Source organism: Grammomys surdaster, unplaced genomic scaffold, assembly GCF_004785775.1.
Source record: "Grammomys surdaster isolate TR1022 unplaced genomic scaffold, NIH_TR_1.0 277, whole genome shotgun sequence".
Lineage (NCBI taxonomy): Eukaryota > Metazoa > Chordata > Mammalia > Rodentia > Muridae > Grammomys > Grammomys surdaster.
The window spans coordinates 608,580-632,600 of NW_021604718.1; the positions used below are offsets into that span (position 1 = coordinate 608,580).

Below are 24,021 nucleotides of genomic sequence, written 5' to 3' on the forward strand. Positions count from 1 at the left end.
AGAGAGAGAGAGAGAGAGAGAGAGAGAGAGAGAGAGAGAGAGAGAGACAGACAGACAGGGAGAGGTGTGTGTGTGTGGGGAAGACATAGAAGAGAAAGCTCGGAGCCTTGTTCAGCTAAGTCTCACTTGCCAGCTCAGTCTGCTGAGGCCAGAGCAGGAGGAGAGCAGACAGTTGCCTTGGAGAGTGAGTTCAGGGGAAGCCATCAGCCCCAGGAGAGCAAGACCCTGGCACGGGGACCTGAGTGCCACGGCTTGTCTCAGGCATCAAGCCTTCTCCTATTGGCATCCTAAGGCCACCATGTGACAAGAGAGAAGGGGCTGTCAGGCCCACCCTTGTCCCCAAAGCAGACAGTGTGCCAGGGCTCCAAAAGAAGCCCACCTCTGCCTGGCAGTCCTTGGCCTGCCCTCGTTGTGGTCTCCCTGAGGTCTCCCACACCACAAGGAGCTCAAGTCCAGAGTCTCCCAAAAGTGCTCTAAGTATGGAAAGAGGGCTCCCAAGTCCTGGTTTAGCACAGCAAGGGACAAGATGCTATGTGTAGATCCTCTGAAGCATCCAGGATGGGTGCAAACAGAACTGGCATGGTATTCATCTCAGGCTGGACCAAGAAGCCAGGCAGAGCTGCCCAGCTCTGCAGGACAGTGGCTGAGCGCAGGGACACAGCTCACCCTGTCCTTTGTGCCAGGCCACGTGCTAATGCTGTTTTCATTATCACACCCGAGAGAAGAAAGACTGTCACTCCCCTCCTGAAGAGTAATGGGCAGAGAGGGTCAGAGAAGAAGGGAGCTCACTTGAGACTGGCTGGTGAGGACATGGCAGAGCCAGGATCCAGACTAAGGTCTACTGAGCCCAGAGCCAGGCAGAAATCACCAGCTGATGCCGGTGTCATACTAACGGAAGGAACCCAAGAAGGGTAACCAGAGAGAGCATGGCCTCCAACTGGGATACACCTTATCTCAATGGTACACTGGAACCTGAGCAAGATGGCACTGGCTGCAGGCACCGAGGGGTGCAGATAGTTGGGAGGCACTGGGGCAATGAGAGGCAGAGGAGGAGGCACACGAGGAAGGAGAACCAGGGACCAGGAAGATGACCAGCACGAAGGTTCCTTGACCCACCTGATGTGTCCAGAGCCCACACTGCCAGGGGAGCCCTGCTGGGCATGCGGTTAGTGGGAGCCCCAGCGGGTTAGCCCTTCCCTAGCAAGCCGGTGAGTGCAAGCGCAGAGCAGACATATTTACCATTAGAAACGGCCTGAGTGGGCCCGTGCTGCTCTAGCCGCCTTTCCCCTGTTTGACATTGTAAAAGAGCCGTTTAGATTCGGGGCGGGGTCCACCCCGCGCCCTCCACCCTGACGCTCCAAACCACTAGCCCCATGTAGTGATCTCAGAGATTCCAAATTAGCTCACTCCTCAGCCTTGTCCTGCCTGGTACCCTCAGGGAAATCAAGGGACCATGACCCAGAGACGCTGGGTCTCCGAGAGAGCAGCTGTGGGTCCAGCCCCACGAAGCATGGCAGGCAAAGCTGGCACGAGATGGCGAGTTTCGCCTCTCGTCACCTCTCACATCCTTTCTGTTTTAACGACACTCCGTCTCCCCACTCAAGCTGCATGTCCCACAACCCCAGTGGCATTTCCTCCTGCCAAGAAAAATGAAGTCCAAGGCAAGTAGGCTTATTTCCCTGGGGGCAATTAGAGAAGGATGGAGAGGAAGCAGCCTCACTTGCTCTGCCCAGAGGACTCAGTGGGTCTTGGGTTAGAGAGGTCAAGCTTGATACGGGCATTTTCAAAAAGCAGCCATGTTTGAGAACACTGGAACGGAGACCCAAGGGAACCATGCCTCGTTCCCCACGGGGTCTCTGTCCTGCCTCATGCATCTTCTCCCTAGGGACCACATGCAGTTTCTTCTGGAAGAATCTGGGGCTGTGTGGGTGTGTCCAAGGGGTGGTGGGAGGTTTGCAAAGCAGAGCTAGCCCTGTCAGGAGAACAAGAAAGGTGCTGGGACAGCAGTCAGAGAAGGCAACACGAAGGCCTCTGCCTGTTTTGGGGTCTTTGAAGAGTCAGAGAGCAGCACAAGAGAGCTTAGACTTCAGCAGCCTTGAGAAGCCATGTGTGTCCCTGGAGCCCATCTGCCCCCCTGTCTTGTGGCTGCAGTGAAGGGGACGAGGGACGGATCAGGTCTTAACCTGACTTTGCCTTGGACACGCGGGGCCTCACAGAGCCGCTCTGCCCACCTTTCCTTCCTCAGCCTGCGTGGCTCGACAGACACACGCCTCCACAGACACCAGTACCACAGAGCAAGCACCGCGGGACTGACCCTGCCACACACCGAGCCAGAACCCTTCCTTCCATTTCCCAGGGCTCTAAGGAGACACCTCATCAGCCCCCTCTCACCACCGAAGAAATAGCAACAGAAGGAATTCAACGTTTAAGGACTTAGCTCGTTCAGGGGACCTGGAGACTCAGGTCAGGCCTAGGAACTCAGGGGAAGGGTGTCAGGCTTAGAGGGAGGGAAGGCTACAGCAAGTAAGGGGCGTGGGCAGCCACAGGCACAGCGGAGAGCCAGGACCACTGGATGCTGGGTGGGAGGCGGGCCTGGGGCATCAGGTGAGGAGTAGGAAGAGGGTTTGCTGGGGTAAAAAGGAAGGGTGGGGGGACTGGAGCCACCCTACTTATTCAGCCCAACACACTACCTGCTCTGGAAACAAGTACCGTGTCCTGGCACCAGCTCCACAGTGGACACTGGCCGTGGTAATTCCCCCCTCACCACGCTAGTCAACCAGAGCCTGGGTCAACTGCTCAGATGACCGTCGCAGAATTCCTCAAGTTATCCCTCAGCCTTGGTTGACCAGCACCTCTGCTAACGGCTCCCAATCTAGCGATGCTTCCGTGTGGGAGGAAGAGGAGGCTGAGACCCCGGGGAGGGCAGACAGTCAGGTGTGTCCCTTAGTCTCTCAGAGTGGTCCTTCAACCTGTCCTCTTACTGGTTTCCATTCCCACATCAGTAACACTATCCAGCATCTAGAACCCCCCCGGGGGGTCTCAATTCCCCTGCAGTCCCCAGCCCCCACCCCAACCCTGTCACAAGTGGCTTGAGTTGTTCCCTGGCCTCACCCACCAATGCACGTCTTTCCGTCGGTATGGAGCACAAACTTGACGTGGCAGCCGCACCGGGGACCCTGCTCCGTGTCATCACACGTGTGCTGGCAGCCGCCGTTACCATAGTTGCAGGTCACTGCACGGAGGGAGGAGACAAGTCAGCCTGCTTGTCCCTTGTGCAGCAGGTCTGCAAGGCGGGGCCGCCCACCTCCCCCAGTCCTCTTCCCTCCTCCCTGCCCTCTGGCTACTGAGGCCCCACATCCTCCTGCCCCCACCCCCCACCCCCCTGCCCTCCGTGTCTTACATTTACAGTCCCGCTGGTTCTTGGTGAGCTCGAAGCCAGGGCGGCACTCACAGGCAATGCCCCCCTTGGGGGTCTCCCGGCAAATGTGAGCACAGCCGTGGTTTTTGTTCATGCAGTTCATTCCTTCTAAAAAGGGAGGAAGAGAGGCTGAGGCATCAACGGGGTGGAACCAGTTGTGGCTATGGACGCTAAGGGTCAGCTGAGCCTGCTACTCAGATGCTCTCAGGATCTAGGAGGGACCCAGAAAAACTAAAACAGGACCTCTTCCCCCCAGAGAGCTTACACTGAGACTAGAAACCTGAAGAAACAGCCATCAGACTGAGACAGGGTTGGTTTTTCTCTGTGCAGCCCTGAATGTCCTGGAACTCACTCTCTAGACCAGACTGGCCTTGAACTCAAGAGAGATCCACCTGCCTCTGCCTCCCCTGTGCTGGGAGTAAAGGTGTGAACCACCACACCTGGCGAGGCCACGACTTTCACTAAGCTCCTCCCACAGGCAGGGACACAAAGGCAAACTGGACCGAGCTGCTGCTCTCAGAATATCATGGTCCAATGATGGAACAAGCCGTTGATCCAGGCTACGGAAGGGGATGCAGGCGAGGCTGTCCCAGAGAAGCAGCAGCTTACAGACCAAGGCTCACGGACAGGAGTTCACATCATCTTGCCGCTGGACCAGAGAACGCCCCAGAGTAGCTTCAATTCTACCCTGGGCAGGTCCCGGTTCCGCCCCCTAGATCTGTCCCTAATACGGTGTCTAAGCACGGAGCCCTTAGGCTGTGAGTAAGGAAAGGATAGAGAGGAGTCTAGCCTGTGGGACAGGGAGTGCGGAGGGGGAACTGGGAAGAGAAGCCTGGGGCCCTTGGAGGCCGCGGGCTGACCTTCCGGCCGCTGGATACAGGTGTGCTGGTTGTCGCTGAGGAAGAAGCCCTCTCGGCAGTGGCATTCGTAGCTCCCCATCATGTTGACACAACTCTGCTGGCAGCCACCGTTGCCCTCCGCACACTCGTCTACGTCTGTGAAGATGGAGGGGTTGGTGGCACTGTGGCAGCAGCAGCATAGACTGAGGGCAGACTGAAGAATCCACGCGTGCGCGCACGCACACGCACACACCCTTAGCAAGCACTCTTTACCCCTTGTCAGCTAAAACTTCCCTGAGAGTAAAGAAGCACCTTTGTCCAGAGCTCAGGTAGGGTGGATAACATCCAAACCTGACCGCCGAGATGAGGACTGGCCTCCTCTCCCACACTGTAGAGCCAGGGTCTGACCCCTCAGACCTGTGTTCTATTCCCAGGGCCCACATGGAAGCTAACTGCCTGAAACTCCAGTTCCAAGGAACCCGGTGTCATCATCTGGCCTCCACAGGCACACGTGTGGGGCACAGACACACACAAGCGTGCAAACGCCTATACACACACAAACCCTGTGCCTGAGCGCAGAGGTCAGGAGAGAAGCCCGAGTGGAGGAATCGCGGTGAAGACAAGGGTGGGTACTAGTCACACCAGTCACACTAGCTCTGATGAGCAGCCAGTAATCAGGGAACCTGGAAATGTCTCTTTCCCCGGATAGCACTATGGCCGAGGTGCCAAAGATGGAGGGAATGGTCCTCCTGGGGCAAGAACTGGCCACAGCTTCCCCCAGGCCTGGGCTCACTGCCATATTCCCTAGCCGTTCTCCTATTTTGGTTTAACAAAACAAAGCCTGGCAATGTGGCGTGGAAGGGCGGGGGAAGGTGGCCAGGCCACACCCTGGATGGTAGAGGGGGAACAATAGGGTGCCCCGAAGTCACCACCACGAGAGCCAAAGTCACCCCGGGAGTCTCATTTCTACATCTGGACTCCATCTTTATCCTGGCCGCTTCCCTCCCATCCTCCACTTTTCCCTGGGAAACTGAGGTCCATACATTTTCTTGGAGTTTTCTCAAGGGTTAGGGGGATGGCTGAGGCTACGAACCCTCACCGAAACAGACTTTCGTAACTCTGACAGTACCAGCTCTTCCTCTTGTCTAGCTCTTGGTGATAGTTGGGGTTAGGACCCAATGAAGGTCAAAGAACTAGAGATGGTATCCACAGTCCCATGGGCACCCCTATCCCGTACACAGTACTTCAGTCCCTAAATAGTCCCTTGGGTGACAGGGCAGAGACGGGCTCGGCTCTTCCGTAGTAGCGGAGGAGCGAGGGGAGGCAGCCCCCCGGGAAGGGCCTGCCAGAGACCCAGGTAGACGGTGGCTGTGGTGGACACGTGCAGCTGTGCATTAAGGGGGCTCCTAGGCCACGGTGCATCCAACCAATCACGTTCCTGTCATCGCCGCCCTTTCCTTTGCTGACTCATCTATCAGTCGCTGGAGAGAGGACCCAGTCTCAAATCTCAAATCCTGTTAGCTTCAGGTTTTCTGCTTAGGGGGAAACTCTGACATGGTCTCAGTAACTCAAAAGATGACTGGCTGAAGTTCAGCGGCCCAGGGATTCTACCTCCAGACTGAGGCTCCGAACTGGAGGGGGTGGGACTGAAGGGAGGCAAGGGACAGGGGCGTTCAGGGCTCAGGGAGCACTGCTAGCTGCATTAGCAACAGTGCTCCTGCCTCAGCACCTGCTCTGTGCTAAAGCCGCACAGGGTTTTGTACACACGTGCTCCTGAGGCGCCCACACTTTGGGACTTTAGATGAGTCCTAACACCTGCCCCCCACCCCGTGCAGTTTAGGGATGAGGAATCTGAGATTCCGAGAGGCTAGTTCACTAGTCAACGCCCCACAGGTTCTCAGTAGCAGAATCAGATGTGTCTGAAGCTAGGTCATCCTCCCCACACACGGCGCTAAAACCAGCGTACACAAGCATGCACACACGCGTGCACACGCACGCACGTACACTTCTACCAGTGCCCCACCCCACTCCCATGCTCCTCAGCCAGCAGCCGGGCTGGGTCACCCTCACTGGCCAGCCTCAAAGGGGAGGCTCTCCTTGCTCTCTGGAGAGAATGGAGCTCTTTTTGGTCATTTTTCTTCCCGCTTGCCCAAGACATGCTGAAAACAGCTCCTTCCCCACCAAACCCCGGCCAGCCCTCGCTCGCTCACCCAGACAGTTGTGTCCGTCGTGTGCCAGGTGGAATCCGTCGTAGCAGGTACACCGGTAATTACCAGGGATGTTGACACAGTCGTGCACACAGCCTGCGTTGTCCTCTCGTTCACACTCGTCCACGTCTGCGGGGAGGGGGGGGAAGAGAGAGAGTACACTGGAGGGTGTTGATGGTCCCATGCTAACAGCTATGCCATTATTACTTTTGTATTTTTGGTTACACCATTCATATAAAGTTCTGGAACCTTCTTTAATTGTGGTATTGCTGAGATAGAGTGTCATCCTTGAACCAGCCTCACCCCCACCCCCCTATCCCTCAGGTCCCAGGAGGGACTGTAGTTCTCAGTGTATCATGTCAACAGAAAATATCATGCACTTTGTCCACTGAAACCTCAATTGCACTCAGGGTCACACACTGAGAATGCTATTCCTAGGCCGCTCTGCCGTGTTCTGACAGCAAAAGACGTGCTTGTTTGTGGGTGAATTCCCACTGGGTTCACTGATCCTGTCCTCTGCATGTGATATGACAGGTGCTAAGTAGAGGCTCCTGTCTCGGGGACCTTCAAGCCTTAGTTTTGCAACTGAGGAAGGTGTGCTGGCCCCAGACAGCTATGTGGCTACAGGGCTATGAAGTGTCCCCACCAGCACGTCACCTGTGTGATGTGTTCTGGTGCCCACTGCAACACTGTGTTCTCTCTAGGAAGATGTGGCCACCGTCCTTGGTCCGTAGAGACTGCAGGCCTCTGGGACCTGTGCTGCAGCCGCGCGCCCCCCCCCCCCGCAACAGAATAGTTCCCACTTTCCTACAGGCTCCCCTTGGGGCCCCTCCCTGCCTTACCTTTGCAGTGTTTGCCGTCCCCCGTGTAGCCGGACTTGCAGATACACTTGTACGACCTCGGGGTGTTCTGGCAGATGGCATCGATGTGGCAGTGGTCCGTGCCTTCCACACACTCGTCTACATCTGGCAGGCAGAGGAGGACACGTAAGAACAGAACCGGCGTCTCTCGAGTGAGTTTTTGAAGGTGCGTTCCCCAGAGGCAGAGTCCCCGTATGCCTGTGCACACCTTCCTCTGAACACTTTAGGAATTCAAACAGACCCGTACTGCCTCAGAAATACTCAAGCCATGGTGACAGCTCCACTACTCTCCGAAACGCCGCCCCTTTTCAGTTTGAATAGCACACGTGAAGTGTCAGACACAGTCAGCCCAGTGAGGACTAGTTTATCTTTCTTAGCAGCAGACTTGGAGGGAACAAGACAGGCACAGAGTCACTGATGATGACCCAGTGACCACTGATAATGTTTCTCTAGACCAGGACACATACAGTCCAAGTTGGCCTAGAATTCATCCCATAGCTGAGGGCAATCTTCAATGCATGCTTCCCCTGCCTCCATCTCCCAAATGCTGAGACTACGGGCATGCACCACCCTGCCCAGCTGCTCTCTAGTAATTAAAGAAGAAGGGAGATGGGGCCTGTCTGGGACTCTCATCTGCCTCACGGTCCACTATAGAACACACCAGTCCTGCCCAGCACAGCGCTGCACAGCTGAGATCCCGGCACTCGGGAACAGCCGTGCACCCAAGAACGCATAAGAACAGAACTGGTGTCAAGTGAGTTTTGAAGGTGTGTCCCCCAAAGGCAGTGTCCCCATATGGCTGTGTACACCTGAGGTCCCCTGGCCTTCCTCTGAACGCTTCAGGAATTCCATTGAACCCGGAGACCGAGGCAGGAGGGTCAGGAGTTCTAGGTTAGTGAGACCCTGTCTCGAAACCCAGAAAAAGATGAAGCTAGCCTCCTCCTGATGGTTCACCATGGCCTTGTTCACCACAGCACCAAGGAGCTTTGAAGGAACAGAGCTCCATTTGGAGAGATTTCTCTTGGCCCTGAGCTATCAACCAAAGGACCAGGAGCAGGCAAGCGTGGGCCTGGTAGGTGCAGTTCTCTGAGCCATCTCTCTGACCAGGCAGAGCCCCCGCCCCTCTCCTCCTCTATGCCCTCGCGTTCTGGATACTTCTGGGCCAACACTAAGCGCTCTCTCTAGTAGGTATGACAGATGGAATCACACTAAAGGAAGAAGCTACTCCAGAGGGGGAAGGGGGTGGCTGGGAAGGAGGTTAAGAACCTCTGGTAGTCCAGGCATAGTGACCCACCACTTGGGAGACAAAGGCAGGAGGATTTCTGACTTCGAGGCCAGCCTGGCCTATAGAGTGAGTTCCAGGACAGCCAGAACTACACAGAGAAACCCTGTCTCGAAAAACAAAAAAAAAAAAACAAAAACAAACAAAAAAAAAAAAAAAAAAAAAAAAAAAAAAAAAAAAAAAAAAAACAAAAAAAAAAGAAAGAAAGAAAAAGAAACCTTGTCTCACGGGGGAAGACAAAAAGTGAAAAATAGACCTTAGGCAGCTGGGGACATGACAGCACCCATAAAGAAGTAACAAAGACAAGGTCTCGCTCAGCAGAACAGAGGTCCTGTGTGGCGGTCATCACATTCAGAACCACACAGGTGACAACCCAGCCAGGATAAATGACAGAAAGCTGACACTGGCAGGTGCCATGAGGCATTAGGGATGAGCCTCAACCCAGCCTGCACAGCAGAGCCAACTCCCCTAAAAATGCCCAAGGCCCCGAAGACTGGACCCAACACATCTGATTCTAATGAGCAGCCGGGCTCGACAGTCTGCGGAGGAAGAGCCCATGCCTCCCTACGAACTGGAAAAACAGAGTGTATGGGTTAAAGTCGGCCAGTGAAGGAAGCCCAGGAGCGAGGTCCGTGTGACTTCTGAGCTGCAAAGCCGGGTTTGTTACAATGTAGATTCTCAGGCCTCGCCACAGAATCCAGCTCCTTCCCGCACAGCCACTGATCAGAGAAGTGCGCCACACACTGGCAATTTCTGCCATTGGTTCGTAGATACAGCTCTGAATATTAGGAGAGTGTCTACCCTTACTGCCCACCCCAGCCATGCTCAGCAGTTGTGTCCCTGCCAGGCGGTCACCAAGGAAGAGAGAAGTCTGAGATGAGAGAGGCCTGGTAGTCAAGTTCCTTAGTCAGGCCTTGTGGATGGTGAGAGGCTGTTGGGGAATGTTTGACCAACGGATGGAACGGAATCAGAAGCAAGAAATGTCGGGTCTCAGTTAGGTCGCCCATGGAGACAGCCCCAGGTTAAGATCCAGCTCTACCATTTTTCTGGGGAAGCTCTTTTTTTTTTTTAAGTTTTCTTTTTATAAGAAAGTTTTACTATGTAGCACAGGCTGACTCGTGATCCCCCTGCTCCAGCCACCCTAGAGTTGGGATGGCAGGTGCGTGCCACCATACAGTGGGATGGTGGCACCTCCCCAGAAGAGGCCCTTCACTTGTTATTCTGTGTGAACTGCTTGAGGAAGTACACGGGAAAGAGCTTGAGTGGCTGAAGCTGAGGGTTGAGCACTGGGGGGAATCTAAGTCCTTTCTGTCTACTGTGGTGGTAGCCACGAGCCACGTGTGGCCCTTTTCAAGGACAGCTCTTCAGTCCCAGTAGCCTTAGGCCAAATATCCCTGGGGGGGGGGGCATGCAATAGGAAATGTCCCAACGGCATAGACTTCACAGAAAGAGAAGAGCTAGCTCTAGGGGTTCTGAATAAGGAACACTTCTGGGTCTGGCCCAGAATTATAGAGACTCCTCCAGAAGGTCCCTCTCCGAAACCATCTCAGCAGCGCCTGTCTCCACGTGCTGGGGGCTCGGCTCTTGATGCATCAGGCTCTTCCCTTTGTCTCCCCTCAAGTGGCCCCCAGGACCAGAGCAGTGGTGAGGCCAACCACAGCCTGACGGCTGCCTCAGGCTCTTCTTAGCCTCAGCCCTCTCCCTGCTCTCAATGTTTTTCTGCTCTGTTCCCTCAGCCCCAGCTAGTCCCTCAGCCCCAGCTACCCTCTTGGCCCCAGCTACTCCCTCGGCACCAGTTACTCCCTCAGCACCACCTAACCAGTCCACTACATCCCACATATCACCTTCTTCTCATCCATGCTGCAGACCCACCCACTTCTGTTTTCCAAGACTAGCTTAGAATTGTCTACCCTGTCCCCAGTAAGCTCCCAGCCCAGGGGGAGCCCCGCTTTGTGCCCCTCTTTGTGGTCCCCGCTGAGCCACTTAGCTAATACTCTGAAGCTGTCTTATGTAACAGGTTCCACTTCTCCCATGGCTGGGTGACTGCTGAGGAAGGGACCTTCCAAGTGTGTGGCTGAAGGCACAGAGCAGGGAGACAGGGCCCTAAATCTCATCCAACACCTCCACCTCTACCAGGTCTTCAAAGCTTCCTCCCAGCACACATGGCAGCCCAGAATGAGTCCTGGAAGGGACCTCTGTGGCACACACAGGCAACCTCAGCTTACCCATCCTCTCAGAAGCTGTTTACCAGCTGCAAGCCAAGTGACACTTTTGGGTGTGGGTTGGTTTAGGCTGGTTGTTCTCAGTTCAGGTTGCACACTGGAATCTGGGGACCTCTGAAGACCCATGGATGTCTGGACCCAGGAAATCAGGACCTCTAGGGTAAGCCTGGTGATCTCTCTCTTTCCCAACTCATTTTGCCTGCGCTGGGAGATACTCCGGAGGCAGCAACATGACACACTAAGAGGTTTTAGACTGATGGCCACCACACCAGTCCCAGTGCAGGCTTAGCCCTGCTTTTGAGTGGCCTTGAGCCTGTCTCTGGACACACCCGCCTCCTCCCCTGAAAACCTGTCACAGGACCATCCTGGGAACTATTACCAGCATCAAATGAGTTAATGTCCACCAAGCACCGAGTGCCACAGTGACTCAGCGAGTGCTTACTACAAGCTTGCCATGGCTCTCCTCCCTCCAGCATCCTCTTGGATGCTTGCTTCATGTTTGCTCGGTGCCAAGAATTCCTCGAGGCCATGGCTTCTGGATCTTCGAACCCACGGTAACTGCCGGCAGAGCCATGCACACTTGAGCACTTAGCAAACAGCTCCTAGGTACCTGCACCAGGGTAAGGGCGAGCACTGTGCCGGGACTGTAGGCTCGGCTGTGAATGGAACAGAATAACCATGTAGTGAAGGTGCTCTCTGGGTTTCTATTCAACAGATGGTGGCCAAGACCGTTACCTGGGGTATACCCCGGGGAAGAAGCCCTCCTCTTTACTCTCCATTGACCATTTAACATTCTGGGAACAGGGGTGTCCTAGTGAGTTTATGCTGAGGAGTAAGGAGCTCACTGGGTAAAGCACCACGCGACCACAAGAACCCAAGCTTGGATTCCCCAGAACTCAGGTAAAGCTAGATTCAGCCCGTGTGCTCCTACACCAGAATGGGAGGCAGAGGCAGGAGAGTCCCCAGACTGCGAGGCAGCTTGCCTCACTTACAGATTAGTGAACAAGACAGACACTGTCGAAAACCAGGTGGAAGGTGAAAGCTGACCCCTGAGGCTGTCCTGTGACCTCCATGTGTGTGCAGCAGTGTGTGCAGCAGTGTGCCCGCCCGCACATACACACAGATTTAAGAAAGCACAAAGACAGCGGGCTGGGAGCCTGATGAATCCAGGGCAGGAAGAGACTGCAGGCGGTGGGTGGAGGGATCACGGGCTCCTCTGTTGCCCTCTTGGGCAGCAGCAGGCATGGCTTATTAAGTGGACGGAGAGGCACCTAGTGGGGTTATCCTGGGAAAGAACCAATAGCCAGTGAAAACCCACCCCTTGAAAGTCTTCTAAAAGCACATGATAGACAGAGATCTCGCCTCCCCTGCCCTCAGCTCAATACTTTGTTCTGCTTGAAGTAGGCAACCGGAACAGAGTCTGGCTGGTGGCTAAAAGCCATCATACAGATGCTGGGACGCAGAGGGAACCAGGGTAGACAGGGAGCGGGCAGACAGACACACAGGCAAGGAGAAGAGGGTGGGCGGGTGCAGTGGTGGGCAGGTGTCGCCAGCCGTGGGATTCACTACTCTGGGGCCAAGCAGCTGGTCAGAAACAAAAACAAACACCAGGGGATACAGGTTCCTGCTGTTAACAGCTTCAAACCGCCAGAGGAAAACTCCAAATAAATATAATTAGAAACTTGTAAAAAAAAAAAAAAAGTCCTCTCTGTAAACCTGCCCCCCCAGGACCTACCCTTTAAGAATTTCATCCTTCCACATACCCCACCCCGCCCCAGAGCCCACATAGTCTGACGTTGTACGTCACCCAGGGATCTCTTAGGCTGGGTTTCTTCTTATCCTGCATCTCCTATGGACCAGCAACTCACTTTGCTCGGTTTGCTCCTGTCAGTAACCACAAGCAGACAGCCCCAGGACAAGCTCTAAAATTCAAAGCCTGCAGCTCTCTGGGGGCTATGGTTCATCACAGGGGGAAACCATTGGCAAACCAAGGCCCCTAGTGCCCTGTTCAGGGGGTCATCGACCCACTTCTGAAAGCCAGCTGCAGATCCAGCTCCAAAGCAAGCCCTTGATCTGAAGAGAGAAGAACTTGTGGGGGTGGGGTGTGGCTGGGAGGAGACAGATCATTCATGGCCACCACAGGGTGGGACACAGAAACACACACATGCACTTCTAGGATAGCTAGCTGCTCACCGGACACTGGATTGTCAAAGGCTTGGGAAACCGATGTCGGGGGGGGGGGGCGGAGAAAGGAAAAATACCAAGTGACCAGGCCTTCAGCAGGCAGAGGAGAGGTCCAGGTGGAGAGGGCCTGGCCTCAGGACCAAAGCTTACCAATATGAATGAGTTCAGTAAAACTGGCCGAACCCCAGAGCTCCCAGTCATCAGGCTCAGTGTTTGACAAAACTCACCCCACTATCTCCTGCCCACCCAGTGTCTCCTGAGTCAGGCCAGAGTGCAGGCTGGTGGGGAGGAGAGTGGCCAGTCAGTCTACAGACAGAAAGGCAATGTCCCGTCTTTGCCCAGGTGAGTAGCCCATTCATTTCCTCCAAACATCCTCCGGGGCCGTTTCCACCTCTCCCTAAGCCCCAGCAATCTACTCCTCCCCAGACTGCTGTCTCCCCAGGTCTGGGCCTCCCGTAAGCACTGCCAGCCTGCCTCAGAGCGGCTCCGCAGTTTCCAGCCCTGACAGGAACTCTTTCTTACTGAGTGGTCATGTGCCCACACCCGCACACCCGAAGCCGGCCGGCCGTGGCGGCAGAGACCAGGGTGGGTTCTGGCAGCAGGCTCCTCCACCTCCGTCTTCTCCTGAGGATGTGAAACCATGCACTCCCCTCCCCCACCCCCCAGTTCAAGGCTCTGGATCGAGCCCTCTCCTCCAACTAAAACAAAACGCACACGTTTACCCACTTCCCCCCCCCCACGACCTCCCCCCAGTCACCAGAGAGTGACGCACTGTGCTCACACAGAGAGTCGGGCACGTGCACACTCACACTCCCCGGTAGTGCACACCTCACCTTCCCAAACTCACACCCGGCCTGCCTCCATTTACAACAGGCCCTGGCCGCTCACGCGCGTTCAAACCGGTTCTCATGGTCTCAGATTCCAGAAGGTTCCAGAAAGCAATCTCATCTGAGGGTTCCTGTTCCTTGCTTTACCTGTCATGGCTGTGGTTCCCAGATCTTTTAGTCCCCTCTCTCCATTCTACCCCACAGAGACTCAGGGAAATTAGAGGTGATGGGGGGGGGGTGTTACAAAATTTATATCCTCCTAGCTCTGGGCTTTCTCCATACCTAAGACACGAGACAGCAAGCTCGGAGGGGGGTCAAAGGGGTTGGGATGAGCTTAAGGAAACAGAACAGGCTCTAAGAGTGGGGTCTGTCTGTCTGTCTGTCTGCTCTCTCCAGTTGGGCCTCAGTGGGGGCACAAGCAGTAGTGGCTGCCCGAGGAGCCACCCGCACCCGCTGACACGGTTACGGTTTTCATTTCATATTTTAGAGGGAGGGGCTAGGAGGAACAGTTCCCTCACTGTGGACGCCGGCCACAGGAGCCGAGGGAAGCAGGGGGGGAGAGGGAACAGCCACATTAAAGAGGAAGAGAGGGGTGGGGGAAAAGAGAGAGACACATACTCCCAGACAGAGACCCAGAGACAGAGAGACACTGTTCAGCGCCAGATGAACGCCCTCAGTCTCGGGGACGGTGTGATTTCTAAACGGGTGACTTTCTCAAAGCTCTATCCCTAACAAGGAAAGAAAACTACCAGGTAAAGTGGATGGCCAACCTGGCTGTCCCAAAGCCTGCCTGGGGACAGGACCAGTTCCCCTGGAGGCCCCAAGACCTTTTCATTTAGTTGCAACCTGAGCCCTAAGTGAGGATTAGGTCTTTTTAACGATAGCTGTCCTGCCATCGCCACCCCACCCCCACCCCAAAAAAGCAAAGCAAATTAATGCTTTTAAGTTTACAATTACCTCGGTTATCCAGTCTGTCTACTTTAAGACACACAGACAGGCGCTTGAAAACCACTCAAAACCATGTACCCGGCAAGCTCACCCCTCCCCAGTCCCACCAGCTGACCCACCCACTCGCCCACTGGGACAAAATCTTCAGCATTTCTGATTAAAGAACCAGGTCTTTGTAGACGCAGCGGGACAGGGCTGTCCCAGTGCTGGTGTCCCTGTCTCCTGTGTCCCTCTCCCTCCCTCTTTTACACTTAAGCTTGTTCGGTGTCCCTCTGTCCCACTGCATGGCTTTGACCCTCCCAGAGACACAGTTGTTCCAGGAGGTGCAGAAGCTCTTTTCAAGACGCTTGCTGAGGGGGCCTATAATGTCCAGACCCTCTAGAGTGCCACTGAAAAGCTCCTGGCATCAAAGGCAAACTCCCTAGCCCTGGTGATAGATGAGAGGTTTGTGGAGGGGGGCACGGGAGGCCTCCTGAAGCCCTCGGCACTATGGGTAAGCCTGCAAGGCTCAGACCAAACAGTTCTCAGCTTCCTGTAACATCTACCTGCAAATTTGTGAGTCCAAGGAAGGCCTTGTATCCCAGCAAACCTGTTGTTAGGCAAACCTTTGATGGACAGGGTCTCACAGATCTCCCGAATGGGAGGGCTAATGAAAGACTCCATTCTAATCCCAGCTAGACTCAGAAATCCTAAAGGGGGTTGGGGGTACAGTTACTGTGACCTCATCAGGACAGGTGTAGCCCATGTCTGAGATAAGCAGAAACCCTGAGGGCAACCCCCCCCCACTCCAGCTGAATGTCCCCTAGCACCCAATGGGGCGTCCAATAAAAGAAGGTGTCCTCGAGTACCCAGATTCCTGCTATCCCCAGCAGATGGGCTGGCCTCCAGGCTTGAGAGTTTTGGCTCCCCAACACCTGTCCCATTTAGGGGTCTCCAGCTGCACCTGGAGCCCCTTTAATAGGCTGCTTCTCCTCCTGCTCCCCCCCCAGCCCCTGCAGACACTGGCTCCAACTTGAAAGAGGCCCTTATCTTGTCTAGATTACTGAACGAAATCTGTTCCTTCCTCAGACTAAACTCCCTAGCTAATTCCATGTTATGAGTAAGTCAGCATGCACTACAAAAGCCAGCTTTGTTTACGAAAACACACAAGCAAATCCACTGTGGGGAGAGGGGCTGTTCTAGGCAGCAACAGCAGCAGTAGCAGCAGCAGCAGCGGGCTGTCTGCAGAAGCAGCAGTTTGGGGCTGGAAGGAAGTTGGGGTGGGGTCTGGTACTTGACAGCTGAGGGTCTCTAGTGTTTGGTTATGTTAATGGACAGGTCGGAAGAGGCAGTGTTTTGGGGAGAGGAGGGAGGTGTTGGCTTAGCACCTTCTACCAACAGTGAAAAGTTGGTGGCAGAGCCGGACTGAAGACTCAAGGTCCCTGGACACACTGACCCAACTGACAGCCAGACAACTCAGACTTCCTCAACTCCCAAGTTCAACTTTCCTCCTGGCCCAGACTCCTCTTCATCCCTGGCTGGTTTCAGGAGCCCCTAGGACAATAGGCAGAATCTACCTCCCGGGCAAAATCTTGCTAAGAGGAATTTTCTTTTTGTCCATATAAATCTCTTTTGGGTGAGGACAGCGTAGGGGGAGGGGTACAGCAGGTCAATGGGGGGAGGGGAGGCCGTCCCCAGAGAACTGTGGGACACCAGCCTGGTTTCTGCCTGCGCAGCCTTGGGACTGGCCGGGCAGGGAGTTCGGGGTCAGGGACCGGGGCAGGAGGGCCTCCCAGTCTCTCTCTAATTCCTAGAGGGATCTGTCAGAGCTCCCAGCCTGGAATTTTACTTTGTTATTTTAATGCAATTCTGACCTGGATTTAAATGGAATTGGAAACCCCAGGCCTTAATAAATAAATATTATGATAAGAAATGAAAGCCATGCGAGACGAAAGGGATCCCCCCCCCCCCTCCAAAGGCAGAAACGCAACGTTCGTGCCAGAAGGCAGTCACAGGCATTTTCTCTTACTGCCCCCCTACTACTCCGTGACAGGCAGTCGGTTTCACCGCGAAAGAGCCTGTTTTTCTTTAACATCCTTTGATAAGACGGCAACTTCGAAATTTCAGCCTGACTCTGCCTCACGCGGGGAGGGGGGAGGGGGGAGAGGTTACAAAGTGTATGGCAGGGTTGAAAACTTCCTTCCCTCATCAGTCTCAAGCTCCAAAGTGAAGTCCCTGGCGATGTTTGAGAGAAGATTCTCTCTGCCCTCGCAGGAAGATGCTAGGTGGTGGCAGGGAAGCCGGCAGAAGTGCATGCTCCCTTCTGCTGACCCCCCCCCCCCACCGCCAGGCGCTATTGCCTGTCGCGCAGCGCCCGAAGGTCCAGCCCTGGCTGAAGAGTCGGGGGTACAGGGCCCGGTCCTGACAGCCATGCACTTCCAGACACCTGCCCTGGTTCTTGGGGCCCCGCCGTCCCGCCGCCCCGCTGTCCCGCAACCCCACAGCCCCGCACCGCGCCTCTCTTACCTTGCGCAGCTTTGCCATGCTGGGCGGCGCGCGCGTGGACCAGCAGGACGAGCAGGCAGAGCCCGGGGACGCGCCCCGAGCCCATGGCCTGGAGCTCCGCGCGGCGGGGCCGCGGGGGTGTCGCAGCCCCGGGGAGGGCGCGAGGCGGAGGGGGAGGGGACTGGAGGGCGCCCCGCGGAGGCTCCGGGCTGGGCGTGGGGAGCGCGCGATGGGGAGCGCGGGCAGGCGCGGGGCGGCGGCCCGAGGGGCGGCCCGGGCTATCGCACCCGACGCCCAGCTTCGCCCGCGGGGAGCTGAAGCCCGAGAGCGAGCGCGCAGAGCCCGAGCTGGGACCTGAGAAAGGGGAGGGGAGACGTAGCGCCTAAACACGCCCTTTCTGCCTCTTTCTTCCTCCCTTGCTTTCTCGTCTCCCGGGCTCCGTCTGTTTTTCTTCGCCTTTCTCCTCCTCCTCCTCCTCCTCTTTCTCCTCCTCTCCTTGCTCCTTTTCGTTTTCTTCCTCCTCCCCTTCCCACTGCCCCTCCTGCTTCTCCTCTCCGTCCTCCACCTCCTCCACCTCCTTTTTCGTGCCCTTTTTTTTTTCTTTCAAAGGGGGCCTCGGCGTGGCGGCCGCTCCCCCTGCGCGCCCGGGCGCGCGGCCCCCTCCCCAGGCTGCCGGGCCGCTGCCTGCAGGAATTTACAATCCGGCGCTGGGGGAGCGGGCCCGGTCTCCATGGAGACGGCTTCCCCGGGAGCAGGGAGGTCAGGCGCAGACCGCGCACAATCAATGGATCAATGCAAGCCCCCGCTCCGCTCCAGACCAAACAGCACCGGGGCTCCGGCTCGTCCGCCCTCTCCCCGTGGGGAGCGAGCGGGGGAGCCGAGGGTGCGCCCCCCGCGCTCGCACGCCAGGAGGGCCGAGCGGCGAAGGTCTGCACGCGCACCTCGGCGGGGAGACAAAGAGGGCGCGAGGTGTCGGGGAGGCTCGGAAGGGCTGCACCTCGGAACAGAGATGGGCTGGGACTCTGGGCCAAGTAACATCCTCCAAACCTTTAGCCCTAAAGTCACTCCCACTCTCTGGACACAATCCTCATACTCAGAGTCCCGGCTAAAACTACCCGGCTCCAGGGCAGGCTCTGTGGGCGTTGAAGGTAGCCCGCTGAGACGCCCTTCTCGGTGTGGCTCCTAAATGCACTGTCTAGTGTCAGCACACCGGCAGAGACTAACCCACGATCATCTGGGGGCGCACACAAAGGCTCTGTACAGTCTCTCCAAACCGGCTTCCAGTGCTAACCTCACCGGCAGCAGAGCATAGGTTTAAAATACACTCTGCTGAAGGAGCAAGTTCCCTGGGGCCTGGGCACTGTCCCCCTTCCCCCTATCCCTTCAATCGCACCGAGCCAATTGTACCAGGCCTCAGAGTCCTGCCTGCTTCAGAGCCAGTTTTGTGCAGGAAAAAAAAAAAATCATCCCAGGGTACCCAGGAGAACTGGGCAATGACCAAGGTCTACCTAAAGATGACTCAGTTCTCAAACCCTTGACATTGGCAGCGCTTCTGCTGGGGTGGGGGTGAGTGAGTTCTGTCCTACTCCGGGGACTTCTGTCCTTCCTAACTCGCCCTTTAGCAGGGATTAAATGGAAGAGGAAGAACATGAACACAGACAGAGGCTTTGACTTCCCACTCTCGGTTTCCGGTCCCATCCCGATTGGCCTCAGTTTCCCCGGCTAGAAAAGGAGGATGGGTTTCTTGGCCAGAGGATGCAGAGGGGACGCTGCCCCTGGAAAGCTCGGAAGAGGAATCCTCGAGGCCCCTTGTATAATGATGGTGAGAGAGATGGCGCGGGGGAGGTGAACACACAGGTCGTGGGAATGGAGTGGAGGCCACAGAAAGGTTGGTCAGATGACCCCCTCCGCGGTCCCTCCCAGCCCTGTCACTCCTGAGATTCCTTCCTCCCCCCATTCCTCTGGTAAACCCCTCCCTCTGGAGCAGCCTTGCCTGCTGCCACCAATTATGTGGAAGACGAAGAACAAGTTCAAACTTGTCATTCTCTTTGCCCCAAACAAGGGGGGGGGGGGGGGGGGGAGGGAGGGAGGGAGGGGGGGGGAGGGAGGGAGAGGGGGAGAGAGAGAGAAGAGTTGGAGGTAGTCAGACAGTGGTGGTGCCTGGGGAGAACTGGAGAGAGCCGAGAAGCCCCGAGGTGGGGAGAGAAGTTTGTCTCCCCCTGCTTGCCTTCACCTCGGCCTTCTTGGAATCCTAAACGTGTACCCTTCTGCATCCTGAGGCGGGCGGGGTTTGCTGCCTGCCCACTCCTCCCACTCCACAGCTAAGGTGGGCATGGAGGACTCTCCAGGAACTTGAGAGTTTTCTGGAGCCTGCCCCATAATTCCCAGACCCCCTGAACATGTCTGTCCGCCCCACCCCCACCCCCCGGAGTTTTGGGTGGGAGGGGTGGTGAGTGGCAAGCCCTTCCAAGCCACCGCATCCTCTGGAAGCCTTGATGTTTGACTGCAGACCCCTTCTCTCCCCACTTGCCAGTTTCCCACTGGCCATTCTCTCTGCTCCTCTACGACCCAGGGAGCTTCTCCCAAGCGTCAGCTCACTGCCCACCCCCACCCGCCGGTAGTGTACTCCTCCACCCTCCAGAAGATTCTATGTGGGTAGTAGCATGGGGTCTAGCCTGGGCACCCTGAGTTGGGGTGTGACCACATTGCCCTCCGCTCTGTGGATGAATGCAGATTTCTGCAAATTCACACTTAGACAATGACTCCAGACCACTAGGAGGGAGCACTGAGTTGTTAGCAGCCTATGAGGAAGTGTCCAGTGTCCCCCAGCTCTTCCCCGCTCACCGCCCAACTGCATTTTTAAAATTTACCTTTAATTAGTTTATTTCGTTCACCGCCTCTCCACCTGCTGTGGGTTGTCTTGTTTTGTTTTTTTGAGATAGTGTCTCATGTAGCCCAGGCTGGCCTCAAACTCACTGTGTAACCCAGAGTGACATTGAACTCCTAGCCCTCCTGCCTCCATCCCCGAGGGCTGCCATGGCCGAACCCCACGCCCAGGAAAGCTGTCATCTGCTTTCGAACCTCATTTACCTTGCTTGTGAGATGTATTTCTTTCACAAAGTTCTCTGGTAAGAGAGTCTCCGGGGAACACCTAGCTGGTGTATCGAGGGTCAGATCCTTTCAGGGGCACCCTTGTTAGAACCCAACCTCATGCAGGGACCAACCCCTGCTCTGGCTGTTCTCAGCCTTGGCTCAAAGGTGAAGCCAATCCATGAAAGGCAATAGAGTCCACGAGAGAACAGGTACAAACCAGAACGGACTGTCCCATTGTCAGTGTCAAGAGGCAGGATATCCTAAAACTCAGACCAGACTGGCCTCGAACTCAGAAACCCTCCTGCCTCTGCCTCTGCAGTGCTGGGATTCTGGGTGTGCCCTGCTGCCGCCTGCTCTCTATAGGTCCTGCAGAAGAACTGGGTCCCCATGCTCACGCAAGCCCTCACCCATTGGAGTCGGCTCCTCAGCCCTCGGCCCAGTTACACATATGACCTCTCACCAGCTTTATCTTCTTCTCTGACCAGAGACATAGCAGCCTCCCAGGATTCACAGCGGGAAACACCTGGCACATGAAGGCATCCGAAAGAGGTCATGGTTGCCACCTCCAGCACCCAGGCAGGAACAAAGGGCCCCAGTGTTGGATGGTTGAGGAGTCTAGCAATGCCTGGGACGAATCGGCCCCGGGGGTCAGACTAAGCTTTGATGTTTGGGGTGCTGGCAAGGTCAACTGGGCTAGTGTCTTACCACCCCTAACAGGTCCCCCGTCTGTCACACATTCCTACCGAGAAGGTTCCAAAAATTCCACGCATTCCAGCGCACTGCCTTTATCTGTGGCCTTCCATTTTACAGAGAACGCAGAAGGAGCTCACCTGACCCCGCCGCCCTGCCCCCTTGTGCCCCCTACCCCACCTTAGGAAGATGCAGACGCCAGGATTCAAATTAGAGCTCCCAGCCACTACTCACTGAGAGCGGCTTATGTACCAGCCCTCTACCGCACACTCCAGCCAAGGCCTGCGAGGCAAGAATTTTAATTAATACCTCAGTGCTTTAGGCCGGGGGTTGAACTTAGGTTCCCCCCACACACACATACTAGGCAAGCTCTCGATCTCTGAGCTACACTCTGACCCTCTTTTCTTACATTTTGTTTAGGACTCACTGAGTTCTCAGGGCTGGCCTTGAACTCACTCTGCCACCCACAGTTAAACACGTGGTCTCCCTGCCTCAGCAGAGTAGCCCGGGGTTGCAGGCCTGAACTACCGTGCCTGGGTGCAGTCCCATTCATATTGATAGGAAAACTGAGGCTCCAGCCAACTGACACACATAAAATGCTACAAAACCAGGACAAAAGCCAGGAGAAGGGGGTGAAGCTGTCACCCACTACCTAGGTCAGCTGATGAGAGAGGTCATGTGATATGGCTAAGGTCACCCAGTGTATATAAAAAGGCAAAACTAGAAGCAGAGGTCACCTCTCCTTTGATCTCAGAACAGAACTCTTTGCTTCCAGGGTTAGAGGTGTCAGAGGCAGCTCCTGCTTCCCCTCTTCCTAATGCTTTGACAGCCACTCTTCCTGTCAGGATGCCATGGGATGCTTGTCTCTTACCCCACAGCACTATCCTATGCTCAACAGCGAGTGAGGGAATTGGGAACTGTGTGGTCCCCGGGCTGTGGCTCAGTGGTTAGAGCCTTTGTTTCCGCATTCACAAGGGCCTAGGTTCAATCCCCAGCACCCTATAAAACAGAGGCACCATGGCTCACGCCTGTTACCACAGTACGCAGAGGTAGGCATGCAGGCAAGAAGGAGCTAGACGGAGTGTTGGATGGTTAAAGGGTGCTTGCTGCCTTTGCAGAGGACCTGAGTTCAGTTCCCAGCACCCACACAAGGTGTCTCACAACCGCCCGTAACTCCAGCTCCGGAGGGTGCACACTCAGACAGGTAATCAAAGCACATTCGCATAATCAAAGATAAAATCTTATTTACAGAGGCTAGATCCTGTGATTTCAGGGCCAGCCCAGTCCAGGTACTGAATTCCAAGCTAGCACTTAAGAGAGGGAACTGAGCTAGCACTAGGGTGGGTGAAGAGCCCAAGGTACCCCAAAGTCTGGGGTCTTAGCTGCCAGCCGAGGACACAGTGTCCAGGTGTCCTTGGAGGGGCCAGGAGGAAAATGCCAGAGTCATAGGAGACAGGAACCCGAGAAGGCTTCCTGGACAAGGTGTCAGCCTACCTTGATGAATTTTAAGAGGATGGACATAAATACGCCTACACCTATCCTAACCTTTCTTCTGGACATTCAGTACTCGAGTCTCCTCACCCCAGTGTCTAACCCCCTCCCTGTCCATCCCCCTGTACCTGAATCAAGGTGACGCCGGATTCATCTCCCCAGATATTTGCATGAAGAAATTCCCAACCTTTAACGGTGGCCAGGCGTATCTCCTGGTTACTCTAGAGACAACGCCTGCCACCCCAAGGGAAACTCATTTCCCAGTCTCTGCCCGCCACCTCTGCTGTGTCCCCTATCTCTCCAGTCGGCATCCTTCACTGGCGTGAACATCCTGTTCTCTCCCTCTGCCTCTGGGTTGGGAGAGAGTTCTTTCCTCTTAGCCAGTACCATGTGCATGGACCTGGTCACCCCATAGATTAACTTCCACCGCCCCCTCCTAACACAGCATAAAGCCTCAGCAAGAACCCACGCCAACCTCTCAGGCTCCCAGGCTTCTAGCAGGAGCCTGCCTGTGCTCAGTCCTGACCGGGTCACCCCTCGCTCTAGCATAGCATGGTCCTGACACTTCCCTTCCCCAGGAGCCAAGATCTCCAGTGGCTTCCATATGCATTTTTCACATCCTGGGCTGCCTGCCAGGCCTTATCAAAGCTTGACCTGACTGTCGTCATCCCAGGGCCTCTGGTACAATTTTTCTCTCTCATCTTGGAAGCCCCCTCCTTTCTCTGAATCGTCTCCTGGCAAGTTTCATGTTCAGAGCAGTTGGCATGTGGAACTTGGATACCTCCCACCCCACTCCCTCTGTCCCTCCCTCCCTGACCTTTCAAGATGGAAAGCCATGGTAGTGAAAGGAATAGAGGCTGGGCCATCCGTTAGTCAGTCCTGAGCCAATGGGGGAATTGGGAGAGACCCTTCCTCTCTAATCTGTGCCTCCTTACCTAGGAACTAGATCTAGGCTGCTGGGGTGAGGGGAACAGGGGTGCAGCCTATGGAAACCCTTTAGCCCCTTCTAAGCCCATATCACTAAGTCCCCTGACCTCCTGGCTCTCACTCTTCCTGTCCAGTCTGTAGGCCCCCTTTCTAGGTCTCCCCACTATTTTTTTTGCCAGCTCCTATATTTCTGCCTGCTTAGAGTATTTTTCTATTTAAAAAAAATTTTTTAAATATTTACTTAATTCTTTTGAGACAGGATCTTGTTTTTCTGTTGTTGTTTTGTTTGTTTGTTTGTTGTTTTCATTTTTGTTTTTGAGACGGGGTCTCTTTACATAGCCCTGGCTAGCTTGGGATTCAGTATGCAGAGTGGGCTGGCCCCGAAATCACAGGATCTAGCCTCTGCCTCCCCTGTGCTGGGATTAGAGGTGTGCGTTGTGGCGTTCATCATCGTTTGAGGCTGGATCTTCTGTTGGTCAAGCTGGCCGAGATTATAGAGCCGAGGACGACCTTGGATTTCCTATTGTTCTGTCTCCAACTCCCCAGTGC

General features: G+C 55.4%; 1 protein-coding gene across 2 annotated transcripts in view; it reads right to left on the reverse strand.

The window, feature by feature from the left end:
- Positions 1 to 17,587, reverse strand: part of Scube3 (signal peptide, CUB domain and EGF like domain containing 3) — a 32,705-nt gene extending 15,118 nt beyond the window's left edge. The window contains exons 1-6 of one of the 2 annotated variants that reach the window (XM_028777028.1): positions 17,293 to 17,587; positions 7,307 to 7,429; positions 6,468 to 6,593; positions 4,279 to 4,413; positions 3,401 to 3,526; positions 3,116 to 3,232 (exon numbers count right to left, since the gene is read on the reverse strand). In XM_028777028.1, the coding sequence (XP_028632861.1) occupies positions 3,116 to 3,232; positions 3,401 to 3,526; positions 4,279 to 4,413; positions 6,468 to 6,593; positions 7,307 to 7,429; positions 17,293 to 17,377 (712 nt within the window). In that variant the 5' untranslated portion in view covers positions 17,378 to 17,587. The remainder of the gene's footprint in view (positions 1 to 3,115; positions 3,233 to 3,400; positions 3,527 to 4,278; positions 4,414 to 6,467; positions 6,594 to 7,306; positions 7,430 to 17,292) is intronic. The other variant, XM_028777029.1, reaches the window with a different exon arrangement.
- Between the last annotated feature and the right edge of the window lie 6,434 nt (positions 17,588 to 24,021).